Source organism: Haemorhous mexicanus, chromosome 25 (assembly GCF_027477595.1).
Source record: "Haemorhous mexicanus isolate bHaeMex1 chromosome 25, bHaeMex1.pri, whole genome shotgun sequence".
Classification (NCBI taxonomy): domain Eukaryota; kingdom Metazoa; phylum Chordata; class Aves; order Passeriformes; family Fringillidae; genus Haemorhous; species Haemorhous mexicanus.
The window spans coordinates 1,402,007-1,418,241 of NC_082365.1; the positions used below are offsets into that span (position 1 = coordinate 1,402,007).

At 58.4% G+C, this 16,235-nt stretch overlaps 3 protein-coding genes across 7 annotated transcripts; 2 read left to right on the top strand and 1 right to left on the bottom strand.

Annotated features, from left to right (window-relative positions):
- Nucleotides 1-660: 660 nt before the first annotated feature.
- On the bottom strand, nt 661-5,295 carry LHFPL5 (LHFPL tetraspan subfamily member 5). Of its 2 annotated transcripts, XM_059867843.1 has the most exons (5): nt 5,001-5,295; nt 4,812-4,919; nt 1,995-2,231; nt 1,231-1,263; nt 661-971 (listed from the first exon to the last, which is right to left on the bottom strand). In XM_059867843.1, the coding sequence occupies exons 1-4, from the start codon at nt 5,221-5,223 to the stop codon at nt 1,247-1,249; spliced, it is 585 nt and encodes a 194-aa protein (XP_059723826.1). In that variant the 5' UTR covers nt 5,224-5,295; the 3' UTR covers nt 661-971; nt 1,231-1,246. The 2 variants fall into 2 exon arrangements, with proteins under 2 accessions (XP_059723826.1, XP_059723825.1); XM_059867842.1 differs by having other exon boundaries at nt 4,812-5,295.
- A 2,057-nt stretch (nt 5,296-7,352) lies between these two features.
- Nucleotides 7,353-8,385, top strand: CLPS (colipase). The gene is made up of 3 exons (XM_059867844.1): nt 7,353-7,473; nt 7,955-8,077; nt 8,157-8,385. Exons 1-3 carry the CDS (start codon nt 7,378-7,380, stop codon nt 8,277-8,279), a joined length of 342 nt encoding a protein of 113 aa, XP_059723827.1. The 5' UTR covers nt 7,353-7,377; the 3' UTR covers nt 8,280-8,385.
- Nucleotides 8,386-13,595: 5,210 nt separating this feature from the next.
- On the top strand, nt 13,596-15,834 carry LOC132338426 (uncharacterized). Of its 4 annotated transcripts, none has more exons than XM_059867908.1 (3): nt 13,596-14,178; nt 14,552-14,599; nt 15,290-15,834. In XM_059867908.1, the coding sequence occupies exons 1-3, from the start codon at nt 13,608-13,610 to the stop codon at nt 15,292-15,294; spliced, it is 624 nt and encodes a 207-aa protein (XP_059723891.1). In that variant the 5' UTR covers nt 13,596-13,607; the 3' UTR covers nt 15,295-15,834. The 4 variants fall into 4 exon arrangements, 3 of the variants coding, with proteins under 3 accessions (XP_059723891.1, XP_059723890.1, XP_059723889.1); XM_059867907.1 differs by having other exon boundaries at nt 15,347-15,834; XR_009489447.1 differs by lacking the exon at nt 13,596-14,178 and adding an exon at nt 14,189-14,424.
- Nucleotides 15,835-16,235: the final 401 nt, after the last annotated feature.

Sequence of the window (16,235 nt, forward strand, 5' to 3'; positions counted from 1 at the left end):
GGCTGGTGTTGTGATCCATTTTAAAAGGGGAGAAGAGTAAGAAATAGGTCAACTCTGCTGGGATTTTTCCATTTAAAATACATCTTTCTTCAAGTCTGTCATATCTCTGCTGTCTTATCTAGCCAAAAGTCTCAATAAAACCTTCCCACTTTTTTAGAGGGAAGCATAAAACTGGAAGGTATTTGTTAGAACTGAACTGAACTGAGAGCTGCAGGAACCAGCAATTTACAGCAAGTAGAGATGAAAATAATAATGCAGGGTGATCTGGGGCTCTGACCAGGTAATTGCTGCTTTGTCTTCTGCAGCAATGGGCTGTGCCAAGGGCTGCCTTGGGTGGGTGTTGGATGGATGGGAAATGATGGCTTAACCAGATCACTTGGGTGGTGCAGGGAGCTGATGCTGACACCATCTGCTGTGCTCTGCAGCTGCTGGCCCAGCCCAGCACGGTGGTTTCTGGTTTTGCTGTCTGGTTCTCTTTTTTTTTTTTCCCCAGGAAAGTGCCCTTTTCCAGAGGTTGTGTTTGGTGATTGTTGCCCAGAGCAGGAAACTGATTCAAGGCTCAGCCTGTCATGATATTTTTCCAGTAAAAGGGCAACCTGGAGTATGGCAGAGGGTTTCCTCTGCCCTCAGGAGAAAAGCACAAAACCCAAACCACTGATCTTTTGGTGATGTTTTTGTTTTTTGTTTTTTTAATTCATAATTAATTTCCTTGAAAGAAGATGTACAAACCCCCAAAAAGCAGCAAGATTCCATCCTTGCCCTCTTGTCCCTCTTGCTGATGGGCTCAGAAAAACTCTTATGTCCATTTTGGGCTCTTTGCACCAAATAAGCTCCACAAGAGCTGTGAGCCAAGAGCAGCCCCATGGGTGAAGAAAACAGCTGTAGAAAATCCACAGAATTTGGTAAGTTTAAGCTTCCTAGAAGAGTCACTTCAAAGAAAAGGGCTGATGGAAGAAGAGCTCTGGATGTCCCTGGGAACAGAAAGAGTAAGGCAGCTGTTGGGAAATGTAGTATGACTCCAAATTTTATGCTTCTTTTATTTTGCACTTGGCAAGGGTTTGTGCTTTACCAGTTTTGGGAGGCAAAGCAAAGACAATTTCTTCTTTAACCACAAATAAAACCAATGTGAGTCCAGCACCAAAATCAGCTGTCAGTGCTTTGGTAATCAGAATACACCAGTGACATGGTGGATGCTGGGAATATTAAAAATCTGTGTGGGTTATCACTTACATGGTGATCAGCTCTGTCAGTCATTTTCCTCTTCTGTAAAACAAAAAGAGAATTGCAGAGTTAGTGTGTAAAACTCAAAGGATGAGTGTGTTTGCAGGTTTGTTTTCAAAAAGGAAGATGTTAAAACAAGATGAGAAAAAAGCCCCAGAGGCCTGGGAAAGGTAATCTGGGTGGATTTGGGCTCCTGCCTTGTTCTCCATCAGTTTCTGCCTGCTGCTGGCTCTCCCTCCCTCCAGAGCAATGTGTGACTGTGGCAGGATGAAGCCACCCACCATCCACCCAAGCAGCAGCAGTGACCTTGATGCCTTCAGGTTTACCTTTCATATTTTCCAGACTCTGCACTGCATTGGTATTTAACTCTGAACTTCATATGAAGTGCCAGCAGTTCTCCTCACAGCTCAGTCCCACAGAACAATCCTTTTCCAGCCCCAGAACCAAGGACACTGCTGCAGCTTCAGCCCAAAAAGTGCAAACAGGGAATGGAGGAGAGCAGCCTGGGAGGGTGGGACTGCATCCCCTGGAGTGGGACTGGACACTGAACCCCAACATGGAAATGGACCAAAACTCATCAAAGTGTGGAAACTCCTGACTCTGAGTCCATCTTGGGTGGAGCCACAGCCACAGCACTGCCCAAGGTGCATCCTTTGAAGGCCTTTTAATAAATCTGCTTTATTCCTTTAACTCTGCCTGCTCTGTTCTAGGCAGCCTCTCAAGGCACTGCAGAACCCTGTGCACTCCTCCAGAAGCACTCCCACCCCACCCACCTTTACTCTCCACTTTGAAATCCGAGGGGAGGAGGTTGTCCTGCCGGTTGCCCAGCACGAAGGCCAGGAAGGAGAGGATGAGGGCGTCCAGGATGCCGATGATGCACAGGATGTAAGCCCAGCGCACGGTGCAGGCGCCCAGCGTGTATTTGTCAGTTTTGTCCCCACACATTCTCTTCACCTCGCTCGAGTCCCAGCCATCAGGGTAGATCAGGCAGCCAATCATCAGCCCTGTAGCTGCAGGGACAGAGGGACACTGAGCTCCTGAGCTGATGATGATGCCTAAGATTTTTAGCTTTTTATGTAAATTTGTAGCTTTGTAGATTGCTGTAGCTTCTAGTAGTTTTCTAAGCTTTCTTCTCTACCTTTAGGAATAATAAGCTAACCTTAAAAATTGCTAAATATTGTTTAGTCTTATTCCAAGAAGAGAGCTAACTTCAAGAACCTTCTCTTTTCCAACCAGAATCTAGACCAGACATAACAAAAGTGGGGCAGGAGAAACCCCTGGACTTCTTCCAGAGGGTCAGGGCCCCAGGAATTATTACCTAACCAATGAACCTTCTGACTGGACAGTGGATGATAAGTGCACTAATCTCCTAACCTTATAAAAAGTGTAGAATTACTATACCACGTGTACTTTCCACCATGTTATTCACCTGAAAGCTTTCAACTGAAGGTTTGCTTTTATACTCACCCCAGTTGGAAAGATGCATTCTGTTTTCCAGGCACCAATACTGAAGTGGAGAGAGCAGCTGGAGGAGCAAACATCGTGCTGCAAACACATCAGGTGCTACAGACCTGTCCCCTAAAGGCACTGGGGCTGCTCATGCCCGTGGGCTGTGCTGTGCTGCACAGGCAGGGAGGAGCAGGATCTGCTCTGCTGCCTTCCCACGAGCCAAGGACTGCAGCACCAACATCTCCTGTCCCAGCGTTGCCCAGGCAACGTCCCTGCTCCCTCTGCACAGAGCCCTGGCCGTGGCACTCCAAGGAAATATCTTCTCCAAACAAATCTGGAATGGCTTCAGTCTGTGTGAGTGGAAACCCTGGCCTAGCACCTTGCAGCTGATTCCAGCTCAGGGTTTGCTAAGGTGGAGCTGCTGTCAGCAGCAGCCTTGTGGGCAGATTAATTCTGCTTGTTCAGCTGTGGTGGTTCCAGCAGCAGCTCCTGCTGTGACTGCTCAGAGCTCACTCACAGCCTTGGGAGCTGCTCCAGCCTGGTCACGGGCCCCCAGCACCTCACCTCACCTTTGCCACAGCAGCTGCACCATCCCTGGTGCCAGCAGGTTACTGAAGGGCAGCTCATGCCCCAAAATCTCAGAAGTGCCTTTTTCCCCTGCTCAGAGAAATTTTATTTACTGGACAAGAACAATGACCAGGCTTGGGGTGAGTTCATATGCAAGGTTTTGGGACATGATTAGCAAAAGCCCTTCACATGCTCCATTCCTACTGCTGCAGATGTGAGGCAGTCCCTGACTCCTCTCACACAAGAAACAAGCCCGTGGTGGACAAGCAGATGTTTGTCCCTGCCCCTCATGGACATCTGCAGCCTCCTTAAATGCACCTTGTCCCACACCTGTGCTCCTTCTCTTCCACCAGGTGCTCAGAAACCAGAACCCCCTTCTGGGGCAGTGGCCTTGTCCTTTGCCAATGTTTTCTTTTCCCTTGGCTTGGGGACAAGCCAGCAGCAAGGTGAGCAGGCAGCTTCCTTGGGCTGCAGAGAGCATTTCTCTTCATTGGTTAACTGCATACAGAAAAAATCTTCCCTGTAACTAACAGAGAAATGGGGAAAGTGGGAAAGAAATAATTTCTGTGATATTGTGCCCCGGTTCAGAGCAAAGGCCAGGAAATTGATCCTCTCTTATCCAGCCTACTTTGTAAAATAATTCCTAAAATGCAGTAGTACCTGTCCATCTGGCAGAACCGCCTGGGACAATTTCCTCTTCCCCCATTCAGGACAACAACAAAAAAATGGGAAAACCCCAACTACCACAGCAAAGCCTGTCTCTGCTCCTGCTCCCCAGGAGGCTGAGCTGCCCCAAGCTTCTTATCTAAATCTTTGCCTGAGCTCGGTTCTTTAGCTGGGAGCTGAAGGAGCCCCTCTGCCCCCTCCCCCGGGGGTCAGCGGGGCTGTGGCCCCGGCTCACATCAATCATTCAGGAGCAGCAGAGGCTCGGGTTCCAGCCGAGCTCGGGGCCAACGCAGGAGTTGGGTTACCAGGTGTCTCAAGTGCCTTGGGGGAGAGAGGGGGGGAAAGCTTGAGAACCGCGGGGATGAGCAGCAAAGGGAGAAAAGGCGAGTGATGGCACCGAATCAGTCAGCCTGTCCCCTCCTCGTGTTCCATCTTCCCCGTGCGTTAATCCCGAGCTCAGGGATTTCTACAACGGGCCAGAGAGCGCCACCGCCGTCTGCCTGCTCCGCTCCTGCAGGATCCCGAACACCGGAGAGCGCTCTGTGCCCTGGGCGGGGGTTGGTGCCCTGGAACTGATCCTCTGAAGCCTCCCTGCGGCTGAGCAGGAGCAGTGGCGCTGGGAGAAGCTGCCCCAGGCGAGTTTTGGCAGCCACAAGGTTTGGCAGCAGCTCCCGGGGAAGCATCACCCGACAAGCGGCCAGTCTGCTGCGCCTCAGCTGCCCTGGAAGGAGTTTTTAGTAAAAAACTCCCCGCTGGTAACCAGTAAGGGGGAGCAAAAGGCATGGAGGTGACACTGGGGTCTCTTAACTGGCCAAACCCCCGTCCCCAGCAGAGTGGAGGGCAGAAAGGGAAAAGGGGCGGCCCACGGCAGCCCCCCCGCCCCCCGCGCATCCCCCAGCCCCGCTCACCCGCTGCCAGCTGCATCCAGGCACAGACTTTGTACACGGTGGCTGCGTTGCAGAAGAAGAAGAGGCTGAAGCAGAGGATGGTGCCGATGATGAGGAAGGTGGAGATGCCTACGAAGAACATGGCAGTTTTGAAGGCACTGGAGGGGATGGTGCCGAAGTCCAGGGGGCTGCCCTTGCAGATGAGCTCACCGGTGAGCGCGTTGCCGATGCAGTAGGAGAAGAGGCCGAAGTAGCCGGCCTGCGGCGTGTCGATGCTGTCGCCGATCCAGTAGGGCTGGATGAAGGTCACCACCATCAGGATGGAGAAGCAGAGCGTGAAGAGGGCCCAGAGCACCCCCATGGCCCGCGCATTCCGCACATAGTTGGTGTGGTAGATCCGGGCCGCCTCCTGCGCCGGCAGCAGCTTGGACATGGCGGGGGAGCGGCCCCGGCCCCGCTCCGGCCCCGGGGCTCCCGCTCCGGCCCCGGCCCCGCTCCGGCCCCGGGGCTCCCGCTCCGGCCCCGCTCCGGCCCCGGCCCCGCTCCGGCCCCGCCCGGCGGCAGCGGGGGCGGCGGGAGGCTCCGGCGGCGGCGGGACCGCCCCGGGGGGCGGCGGCGAGACCTCCTCCCACCCCCGGCGAGCCGGGGGGACTCGGGAGGAGCCGGAGCGACCCCGCTCCCGCAGCCGGAGGGGGCGGGCGGTGCCTTTCGGGATGCGCTCCCGGGATGCTCCCTCCCGAGGATGTGCCGTGCGTGCCCGGGATGCTCTCTCGGGATGCGCCCTTCGCCTCCTCCGTGTGCCCTAAGATGCAGCCTGGGGTAACCCAGATATCCCCAGTGTGCACCCTGTGCCCCTGGGCTGTGCCCGGCAATGCCCTCAGGAGTGCCCTCTGTCCCCCTGTGCCCCCAGTAGTGCCCTGGGCTGCTCCCTGCACACCCAGGATGTGCCTGGGCTGCCCCCAACACCCCTGGCTGTGTCCCAGGATGTGCCACATGCCCCGGGATGTGTCTTGGCCCCCACAATGTGCCAGGGCTGTGCCATGACCCCCAGGATCCCACCGGGCTCTGCTGTGCGCCCTGTGATGTGTCCCAAATTCTGTGTCCCCTTGGCTGCTCCCCTCTGCCCTCCCAGCCCGTGTCACCAGGCTCTTCCTACACTGGTAGGGAGCCCAAGGGCAGGGAGGGGACATCCCCACAGCCCCACGGCAGAAAGGGAGGTGGCTCATCCTGCCAGCAGGACACACCGGGGTGTCAGCCAGCACCTGGGCAGGGCCAGGTCTCTGCCAGGCCCCGTGTCCTGCTGCCAGAGGACAATGGGCATCCCCAGAGGGCTGCAGGCACTTGTAGCCACCTCGGGATCTGTCTCCAGGAGCCACATCTGCCCCACATCCTGAGTGACCACACAGGTTTGGCTCCTGTCATGGGGACAGGTGCCACGGGGCAGTGTGATGGTCACCTGCAGCCAGTCCAGCCTCAGCATCACTCCTGTGGCTGTCAGAGTCCAGGGCTGTGTGGCCATTAATCATGGCCAAGAACAGCCAAGCCACTGTGGGCATGAAAACCTGTGCTGTTCTCAGGGCTGTTTTCTTTTTATCAGTCCCACCCCCCAAGCACTGAAACAGAGCAAATATTTGGCAGGGCAGGCTGAAGTGGTGGCCCTTGGGCTGGGGACCTTGGTGGGCCCTGGATCCTTGCAGGGGGCTGTGCCTTCCTGCACAACATGAACTTCCTCCAGCAGGTTTATGGTGCCCATGGTGCCATCTGAGGGATGGAGGATCTGGTGGCTTTCCCATGGAGCAGAGCTCCTGCTGGGGCAACCAGCCCTCACTTTGCCCAGGAACCATCAGCAGCACCCAGCAAGGAGGGCATTCCAGAGAGCTCCAGCTCCATGGATCCTGCTGCCAGCGGGGAGCAGAGGAGGAAGAGGAAGCACAGAAGTGAAGCTGTCCCTTTGAGGGTCCCCGGGGGATTTGTGGTGTCCCCTGAGCTGTGTTTTTGCTGGTAGCAGCAGGCAGGAGACTCCACAGGGCTCCTGAGGGTGCTAATGAGGTGAGGGTTTATTGGGGGAGCAGCATGGTTTCTGAGGGAGAAGGGGGGAAGGGGGAGGGAGAGAGGGACAGCCTGGGGGAAAAGGGGACAAGAGAGAGCACCTGGTCTCCCTCCCACAGCTTAACAGGGAGATTCAAAGTGGGCGTGGAACGAGACTTGGGTCAATGGGATTACAGATACATGATACTGCAGGGGAGGATCACAGGCTTAGAATAAACCTTACATTTGGGGGGGGTGAGACAGAGCATACCATTGAATTAAAATGTAACACCACTCAGAAGTGCCATTATTTTGTGGTCCCTTTGGCCAAAGGAGCTACTAAAGGGCAGGTTGTCATGGCCAGTGGGGACAGTCACCTGGGAACAGGAGCTGGGAGCCCTGGCTGCCCAGGCATGGCTGGGCCCTTGCCCTGGGCAGTGCAGCAGTGTCCCAATGCCACGAGTTGAGGTGTGATAGGAGCAGCCACATCAGCTGATGGAGATTGTGGCTGGCTATAAAAGAGCTGCTGGCCCCGTGGCTCAGCCTGATCAAGCCCACCATGGCCAAAGTGGTGCCTGCCTGCCTGCTCCTGGCCCTGCTGCTCCTGGCCCCAGCCCTGCTGGCCCAGGAGGAACGAGGGCTCATCATGAACTTGGTAAGGGGAGACCAGCCCTGTGCTGGGCAGGAGGGTCCCACTGCTGCAAGGGACACGCACGGAGGGTTGGAGGTGTCTGTGGGGTTTTCTGGTGTTGTGAGGGAGCTTGGAGCCTGGGAAATCATCTCTGTAAAGGGATGGGGAACACAGAAAGTGGATCAGACAAGCTCTCAGCTGCTTGAGCCAGCCAGGACCCCCACCCTGGATGGTTCAAAGGGCCTGGGGAGGGAAAATGCTTTCCCTGTGCTGTCTCAGCCCTCCTGTGAGTCCACCAAACACCACTTTGAGGTGGGTGGTGTTTTGGGCCAGACTGAGGAAATGCTGCAGAGGGGGAGTCGGGCCATGGGGACAGTGGTGCTGAGCCTCAGCCAAAGGCAGAGCTGGTGTTCAGCACCCCCCCAAACCCGTGGGCTCACAGCTAGGGTGAGATTAAAGGGGGACAAAGAGGGGCTGGGTGCTCAGGCCCTGCCTTGTGCTGCAGGACACCGGGGAGCTGTGCCTGCAGAGTGTCCAGTGCAAGAGTGGCTGCTGCCACCACGACCACCTCCTCGGCCTGACCCGATGCGCCCCGAAGGCAGCTGAGTTCCAGGAGTGCTCCCCAAAGGTAGGTGCTTCCCTGCCCCCAGGGCTGGGCAGGCGTGGGGCATGTCCCCCACACTGCACTGGGTCCTTGTTCCCTGCAGACCGTCTATGGGGTCTACTTCAAGTGTCCCTGTGAGAGCGGCCTGAAGTGTGACGCCGATAAAAGCATCGTGGGCTCCATCACCAACACCAACTATGGGGTCTGCAAGGACCCCCGGGAGTGAAGAAGGAGCCCCCTGTGCCCCTCTACGCTGCCCCTGCCCTTCCCCCCCTCCTGGGATTCCTGGGTCTAGCTGTAGGAGAATTTGAATAAAGCCCAGCTTCTGCCGAGCTGCAAGGTGGCATTTTCACTCGAGCCAGCTCCCGGGCCCAGGACAGGGACAGCAGGGCCAGACAGTCCCTGGAGAAGCCAGCTGGACATGATGGCTTTGCCTGTATGTGTGTGCAATCATCCAACAATCTGGGCTAGGCCAGCAGCAAGCTGTGGGCTGAGCTCTGCTCGATGTGAGTTTTAAAATGGGGATTCAGAGAAGGTGAAGATGCAGCAGCCCCAGGATCTGAGGGAGCTGCTTGGGCTGTGCTGGCAGGGTGAGGAAGAGGAGGCACCTGTCTGGCAGAGCTGTGGAAGCAGCAGGAGATGAGGGGATCATCAGAGAGGGCGTTCTTGGCTTCTCCAGGGCAGACTTCACCCCATGATTTTCTGTCCCTGGGGATCACAAGAGCCAGGCACCCACAGTGCCACTGCCCACTGCCCCGAGGGCTCTGCACCGGGGGGGAGGCCACAAAGGCTGGGGGCACCCCCTGGCACCTGAGGAGGTGCTGCAGGAAACTTTATTTTCAAGAAAAGGGTGACTGGCAGCTTGAGGATCTGCACCTGCAGAAACACCAGGGACACATCTGGGAGGGTGGCACAGCTTGGGGGAGTCCCCATTGTTGGAGAGGAACATGGGGGGCAATATGGGGACCTGCTGGCCCCTGCCAGCCTGGCTCAGAGGGGCTGCAAGAGGAGAAAATTCTGAGCTGGATTTTAAACTTGTGGCGGGTGGTTAAAACCTGGAGGGTCTCGTTCTCTTTGTCCTGGTGGTCCTGGCAGGAGGATCAATGTCCTCACTGGGGCAGGATGAGGTGTGGGACAAGGGGTAGCTGGGGACAGGGATGGGGACAGCAGCCCCTGTCCTGCAGCAGCCAGCCAGCCCCAGGGGACACAGGACACGGGGTGTCTCCCTGGATCCCCATCTGTGCGGGGTCCCCACAGCAGTGGAAACACCCCGGAGGGGCTGGGACACGCACCGGGGAGCGCTGCCTGCCCCGGCCGGGCTTCGTGCTCCTGGCAGGGGCAGGATGTGAGCGAGCAACGCCCGGCACCGGCAGAGGGCAGCGGCACCGTGCCCACGGCCCCGGGACCCCGGCCCGGCAGGGACCCCCAGCCCAGGGCAGCGCAGCCTTGGGGGTCCCTGAAATGCCCCCCCAGCTCTGCCACCCCTCGAGTCCTGCACTGGGGGAGAAGGGGGCGCAGGGATGGTTGGGGTGGGGCAGGCAGGGCTAAACTCTGGGGGGCTTGATGGGGGTTTTGTGGTGTCCCCGTTTTTGTGGTGTCCCCACGCTGGCCCAAGGACGATGGAGGCACCACAGAGGTGGGAAGGGGGGGTGTGCTGAGGTGGGGGTCGCATAAATCCCCCTCCCTCTCCCCGCCCCATCTCAGCCCTATATTTACTGGTGAAGCCGCAGCTTTGTTTTGGCAGCTCTCGGCTGGTAAATATTGGCTTAAACCGAAAACCAGACGCCTGACTCACGGCGTCTTAACAAACACAGGAAGGGGCCCCGGGCGCGTGTGGGGTGCTGGCAGCCCTGGGGACAGGGGGACCCCGGCAGGGTGGGGACAGCCTCAGGGCAAAGCTGGGGGTGAGCGGGGCATCCTTGAGCAGGAGGGCTCTGCTGCAGCCAGGGTCCCTGTGGGGACACGTGGGGGATGGAGGGGTACAAGATTTGGGGTGCCCCTTCCTCCTCCCCTGCCCTGCCCAGGGTAAAAAGCAGCGTGGAATACGGGACTGAAGGGACCGAGGGCAGCCCCAGAGCCTCCCCAGGCTCACCCCATCAGCAGGATTGCACCCCACTGTCCGAGCCCATCCCCTCCGGGTCACCCAAGGGGTGCCCCACTTCCCAGGGAGGTGTGTGGCACATCCCCCCGCCCGGTGCCCCCCTCACCCGCCCTGCCCGCTGTTACCGAGGGTACAGGATGTTCTCACCCAGCCCAGCTCCCGCTCCCCAACCTCTCCCCGCCTCTCCCCCCTTTCCGCCAGCCCTCGGCCTTCACCTCTCCTCCTCTGCGCTGCTTTAACCCTTTTTTTCACCCCCAGACATCGCCTTTTCCTCTCCTTTTTCTCCTTCTTGATTTCTTTTTAATTTCTGTGCAGATGCACCGAAACTCCCTCTCTGCCCGTGCCGGGGTGTCCCAGCTCCCCCAGCTCGCTGCAGCTCCAGTGGGGTGCCCCCCCCAATGCCCAGCTTTGCAGACACCCCCAGAAAAGTCCCCCCGCTGCCAGCCTTGCCAAACACTCCAAGGAAAACCTGTGTGTGTGTCTGTGGCTGTTTGCTCCTGCAGCCCTCACCCTGGGGCACAGGGGCTGCCAGCCCCAGCCCCGGGAGGGGGAATGTGGATTTTTGGGGGGGCTGAGCAGCCCCTGGCCCCCACGGTGGAAGGGACAGGCAGCATCCCTGCAGCTCCTGCTTAGGACAGAGATTTCGGCGGGGGAACACCCCAGACACAGCCTAATTCATTCCATGTCCCCACACACAGTTTGGGGACAGTTTGCTGCCCCAGTTTGCTGCAGCCTGGGGTGAGGATGGGCCTGATCCTGCAGCAGGGTCAGAGGCACTCCTGGGCTTTGGGCTGGGGGGCACAGGGGGGGCTTTGGGGCAATTCAGGGCTGTTTGTGCCTGAGGGGCTGCCCAGAGCCATCTGGAGTGCACAGAGGTGTTTGGGGGTGCACAGAGGCACCTGGGGCTCCCTGCCTGCTCTTGGCTCTGGGGTTTGTCCCCTCCATGAGCCTTTACCCCTGGTGGTGCTCAGGACACGCCTGGGGGTGGCTGGGGGCAGCCTGGGGGGCAGCAGCCCCTCTCAGGGTGTCCCTTGGCCACAGCAGGATCCAGAGGGATGAAACACATCCCTGCAGGGTGTGGGACACCCCAGCCAGCACCAGGGATTTGGGGAATCCCAAATCCTCTGGGAGATGCCCCAGTGTGCCCCCACCACCCTCTGCTGGCCTGGGACACCTCAAGCTGTGCCTGCAGCAGCAAAACCTCTGTGGCAGCTCCAAGCCATGGGGCACAGTGGGGTGCAGACCCCAGGGATGAGGGGGCCTGATCCTGTGACTTAGGGTTTTCCTAAATCTGGGCCAGGTTTTCACTGTCCCAGGGAGATGGCTTTGGGATGATGCTGGCAAGAAGCCATCCTTCAAGCTCTCTCTGGAAGAAAAGCAACCTTTCTAGCAAAAAGAAAAAAAAAAAATTCATGGAAAGCTCTGGTTTGCTTCTTCTTGCCAAAACCAATTGTTAATGATTTTTCACGGCTGCTTTGGCTTTGCCTTTGCTTGTGACAGAGGGAACAATGTCAGACTTGCTCCTGTTTTCCCACTCTGATTTTTTCCCCCTGAAGCTGGAAGAGAGGAAGGATTAGACTGAAGGACAGGGACCTATCCTAGGCAAATATCAGCTCCAGAGCTCTCAAACCTGGCATGAGGATCCCAGCCTTTCCTCCATCCTCAGGGCTGGCCTTGGGGCTGCATGTGGGGTCTCTTGAAGAAGTCCCCCCAGAGCTGCTGAGGGCTGCCCAGCTCAGGGCAGTAGTGGAGGTTGCAAGTGGGAGGTGGGGATGCAGAAATGGCCCTGGGAGGACATCCAGGCACCCACACACCTCCACAACCCCCGTGATGCCATCCACCAGGGCACAAGGGGAAAAAAATCCTCAACCTGAATAAATTGTGCTGCTGGAAGCAGAGCACCACAGGGAGGTGGGGAGGGCAAGGAGGGGATTTTGGGCTGCACCAGCCTGGGGAGATCTCAAGGCTGGGTGCTCTGCAACAGCCAGCTTGGAGGAAGTTCTCCCTGCAGCTGGGTTCCCCCTCAGTGGGTATTTTTAGCATTAAATTCCCTGAAATGCTGGCGAGCTGGGCTGGGGGAGCAGACCGAGGGTGAGGAGGGGAGGATTTTGGGGAGGGGGATACCTCCGTGACATTGCTGGGGATTCACTCTTGGGGGTGCTAAAGGGTGTTGGGGGGGTGCTGGGGGGATGCAGGGGATGGGGGGGGGATATCGGCAGGGATGTCGGGGGGGACATGGGGGGAACAGGGAGGGGATACTGGGGGGGGGATATTGAAAGGAATGATTGGGAAGGGGTCCTGGCAGGTGCTGGGGGGAACACTGGGGGGATGCCGGGGCGATATTGGGGGGGTGCCGGAGGGATACTGGGGGGGATGCCGGGGGAAGGGATGCCGGGCGGTGGTGCTGGGGGCCACACCGGATCCCCCCAGGCAGGAGCCCCGAGCGGGCCGGGCCCAGCCGCCCGGCGGGCCTCGGGTGGCCCTGGCCGGGTGCCCCCCCGCCGGCCCGGCGCTGAGTCAGGCTGTTCCCGGCGCTCCCGGTACATCGCGTCCCCACGCCGGGCGCCTGGCACCGCGCCCGCCCGGTGCAGCTCCCGGCAGGGGCACGGCCCGCTCCGGCCCCGCCGGCTCCTCCGGCCTCCCGGGCTGCGGTTCCCGGCACGGAGAGGCTGAGAGCGGCTCCGAAGCCCCGGGAGCTGCCGGCGAGGCTCCGGGGGTCGCAGCCGTAGCGCTGGCCCCAGTCCGCTCTGTGCCCTCAACCCGCGGCTCTCCGGGCGCCCCGCAAGCATTGGGGCACCTGCGGGCGATCTCCGGGAGTTCTTGGGTCTCGGATCCGTCTGGCAGGAGCATCTCCATGGCAGGGCACAGCCGAGGGTCCTCGGGGGGATTGATGCCCCCGGCAGCCCTGCGCCCAGCCCCGGGCACAGGCGCCAGCTCGCACCCCCGCCCGGCCAGCCCAGGCACCCCCAGCCATCCGCCCTCCCCGGCGGAGGCTGGTACAGTTCGTTACGTCCAGACCGGAATGTACTTTGTGTTAGAAGTGGCCACGAGCCAGGAAGGCAAAGCCGGACTTTATTTATCCTCCCTGCTCCGGCCCCGCTGCTGCATCCTGCTCTTACTCGTGTGGGGCTGGATCTCCGGCAGGGCTGGGGGAGCCCTGGGCTCTGCCCGCCTCTCTGTTGCTCGTTGCCAGCCGGGGAAGGCAGCGATTTTCCTCTTTTCCTCAGAAAGGAAATAACCTGGGAAAATATTTGTGTCCTTTGGTCGGGTTAAAGCTGTCCCAGTGTCTGGAAGGAAGCGCCGTGAGGAAGATGGGAGCTCAGGGATGGATCTAGGATCAGGGAAGCCTCTGAGGGAGGTGCCCCTGTCTGCTGGCTTGGGGGCTTTTGGAAACAAGGGCCAGGATTTGGGCCACAATCTGGTAATTTATGGATTGGAAATGCACCTGGGAAGATGCGGCGCTGGCCACACTGCAGAGTAGGGCAGGATCAGGCCTGTGACAGAGCAGGGACTTCCCTGGGGGTCCCCACGTGTGAGGGGGATGTGTTGGCCCCTCGGCTGTTGAAAAGCCGTGGTGAGAGCCGTGAGTCCAGGCAGAGAGGGGGGATCAGAGGGGTTGCCCCAGGCTGGGTCTGGCCGATCATTCCACACCCAGCATCCCCCCCTCCGGCCTTCCCGCAGGGACATCTGAGGGGAATGTCCCATTTCAGACAGAAAGCGGCTTCCCAGCTGCTCTGCATCCCCGGCCTCCACAGCCCTCACGCCAAGGAGGTGGTCTTGCCCTGCTGCCCCATCCCCCCTTGTCCCCATGTCCCCAAGTCCGTCCATTCCTGCCGGGAGCTCGGCTGCACCTACAGCCAGTGGCAAGGACGCGGTGTTCTGCTGTTCTCTGCCGCCTGTTGTGCAAGCCCTGGCTGCACCTCCCGTAAACACAGAGCTTCCCACGACCACGGCACCGGCTCCTGCCACGCTGCCCCCCGGTGCCAGCCGCAAACGGGGCCCCCGAGGGGCGCGCACACCACGGGTGCGGGTGGGCGAAGCCACGGCACCGCCAGGCTCCCGAAAAATCTGCTTTGATCCCCAAAATGGGCAGTGGTGGGCTGGGTTCTGGGGGAAAGGATGGGTTTGATCCCCCGGGAAGGGGAGGATCCCCGCCCCGCCACCATCGGTTTGTGCTGCCGCACACGAAAGGAAATCAAGAGAAAAGAGAAAAGCCACTTCCTCCACTCTCGAGAGACTCACTGATGTGGCTCCTCACGGTGCAGCCAAGGTGGAGGGACTCCTCTCCTCCCCACGCTCTCCAGGCAGATTAACGCTGGTTATTTTTAGCAAAAGACAAGGATGAATAAAAATATCCCCTGCTTTATTTTAATTATTTTTTTTCCTCTCTCTTTCAGGAAGGCTGCTCTCACCTCGCACGAGGAGCTCGGGAGCCAGCAGGGCAGGTGCTTTGGCTTTGCTCCCTGCTTCCAGACTTTCCCCAAGACTCTCTGTCCTTTCGGAGCTGGGCTCCGGGCTGGGGCGGGACACGTGTGGCCAGCTGGAGGGCGAGGGGGAACAAGCAGTACCCCGGCAGGCGTCACAAAGCCAAACAGGATTATTTATGGAACAGATTTCCTCCAGGTTGTGTTACAGGGGTGGGGGTGAACGGGGCAGACCCCAGCACCGGGCGAGTGGAGGGTTTAGGACATCTCCCCACCCAAGAAAGCAGAGTGAGCTGAGGGGTCTGCCACTGGCAGAGCCCTGATTTGGAAGATGTCTTTTATTTTCTAAAAAAGCAACTCTGATCTTTATTCCCGTGCATTTTTGGGGGGTGCTTTCTATGCAAACAAACAAATTTACCATTTTTGTAGTACAAGGACAAACCAGGCTGAACCCCCTCATTGCTGCCATTGGTCCCATGGGGTTTTTCAGGGTTTTGGTGTTATCTCAGGGGCCTGATGGAATTATGCTGAGGGTTTTCCTGGTATTGCAAACCCACAAGATTTTAATTTTGTTTTTAAAATGAATATTTAAAGCTCTTGGAAATTTAAAGCAGGGAGGGAAATGTTTGAAACCAGATGCAAGATTCACCAGGGTTCTTTTAGAGGGGGAAAAATTAAATGCCATGAAAACAATTTTTTTTTCTTTTCTAGAGTGAGCTTTAATTTTCACTCCATTTCTGATGAGTGACACCAGTGTCTAAATTACAGCTGGGGAAATCAAACTCAGCATATATGGATAAGACCTTTGAGAAAGCACCCACCAATGCAGTGCTGCCTTCAGCCTGGCCCTGAAGGTTTTATTGGATCAACTCGTGGGAATGAGGGTGCAGGTGAGCTGTGGGCACTCATTACAACACAAACCAGGTAAAAAATGATCACTTTATACAAACAGTGATGTCCCAGTTTAAATCTGCCCCCAAATTTCGTTGCCCCTATTGGCTCAGGCGCTGCAGCAATGAGCAGGGACGAGGTGTTTAATCACAAAAGCACCGATTTCTAATCTCGGGAGGGTATTCTCGAGGCAGCTCTTGACAAAAATCTTAATTCTTTTATCCCGAACTGGAACATTTCTGCGTGTTCCAGCAGCCGCTGTGTCCGCCAGACCCACAGCTCTGTCCCCAGCTCTGAGGCAATTTTTCACTGTTCAGCGAGGTGCTTCCTGTAACTCCCGGAGGAGCTGCGGGGGATTGGGGTACCTCGGGGAGTTGGGGGGAACGAAGGCACCTCGGGGGCTGGGCTGTCCTTGCGGGGGTCGCACGAAACCGCGGGGTTGGGGACAGCCCGGGGGTGAGCAGCGCTGCGAGTGGCGGCGGTGCTCTCGCAGCTCTGCGTGGAGCTGAGCCCCGGGGCATGGCACGGGGTCAAAGGGCCCGGGGCCCTTCCCGGGGCCGGGCTGTCCCTGTCCCTGTCCCTGTCCCTGTCCCTGTCCCTGTCCCTGTCCCTGTCCCTGTCCCCGCTCCCGCCCGGCCCCGCCGGTGCCACCCGGGCGAGCGCGCGGGCACAGCGCTCTGATTTGCATATCGCCTCCACCGCAGCCAATGGCAAGGTGGGAGCTGGAGACGGGCAGGCGGAACAGCCAATGAGACGCGAGAGGGGC

Coding starts and splice junctions, on each gene's coding strand:
- LHFPL5 (XM_059867842.1), bottom strand. CDS start 5,223: ATGTCCAAGCTGCTGCCGGCGCAGGAGGCGGCCCGGATCTACCACACC. Junction 2,232..4,811: donor CTGGATGCAGCTGGCAGCGG/GTGAGCGGGGCT, acceptor CTGTCCCTGCAG/CTACAGGGCTGATGATTGGC.
- CLPS (XM_059867844.1), top strand. CDS start 7,378: ATGGCCAAAGTGGTGCCTGCCTGCCTGCTCCTGGCCCTGCTGCTCCTG. Junction 7,474..7,954: donor GAGGGCTCATCATGAACTTG/GTAAGGGGAGAC, acceptor CTTGTGCTGCAG/GACACCGGGGAGCTGTGCCT. Junction 8,078..8,156: donor TCCAGGAGTGCTCCCCAAAG/GTAGGTGCTTCC, acceptor TGTTCCCTGCAG/ACCGTCTATGGGGTCTACTT.
- LOC132338426 (XM_059867906.1), top strand. CDS start 13,608: ATGCGGCGCTGGCCACACTGCAGAGTAGGGCAGGATCAGGCCTGTGAC. Junction 14,179..14,551: donor GAGGGGCGCGCACACCACGG/GTGCGGGTGGGC, acceptor TCTCTCTTTCAG/GAAGGCTGCTCTCACCTCGC.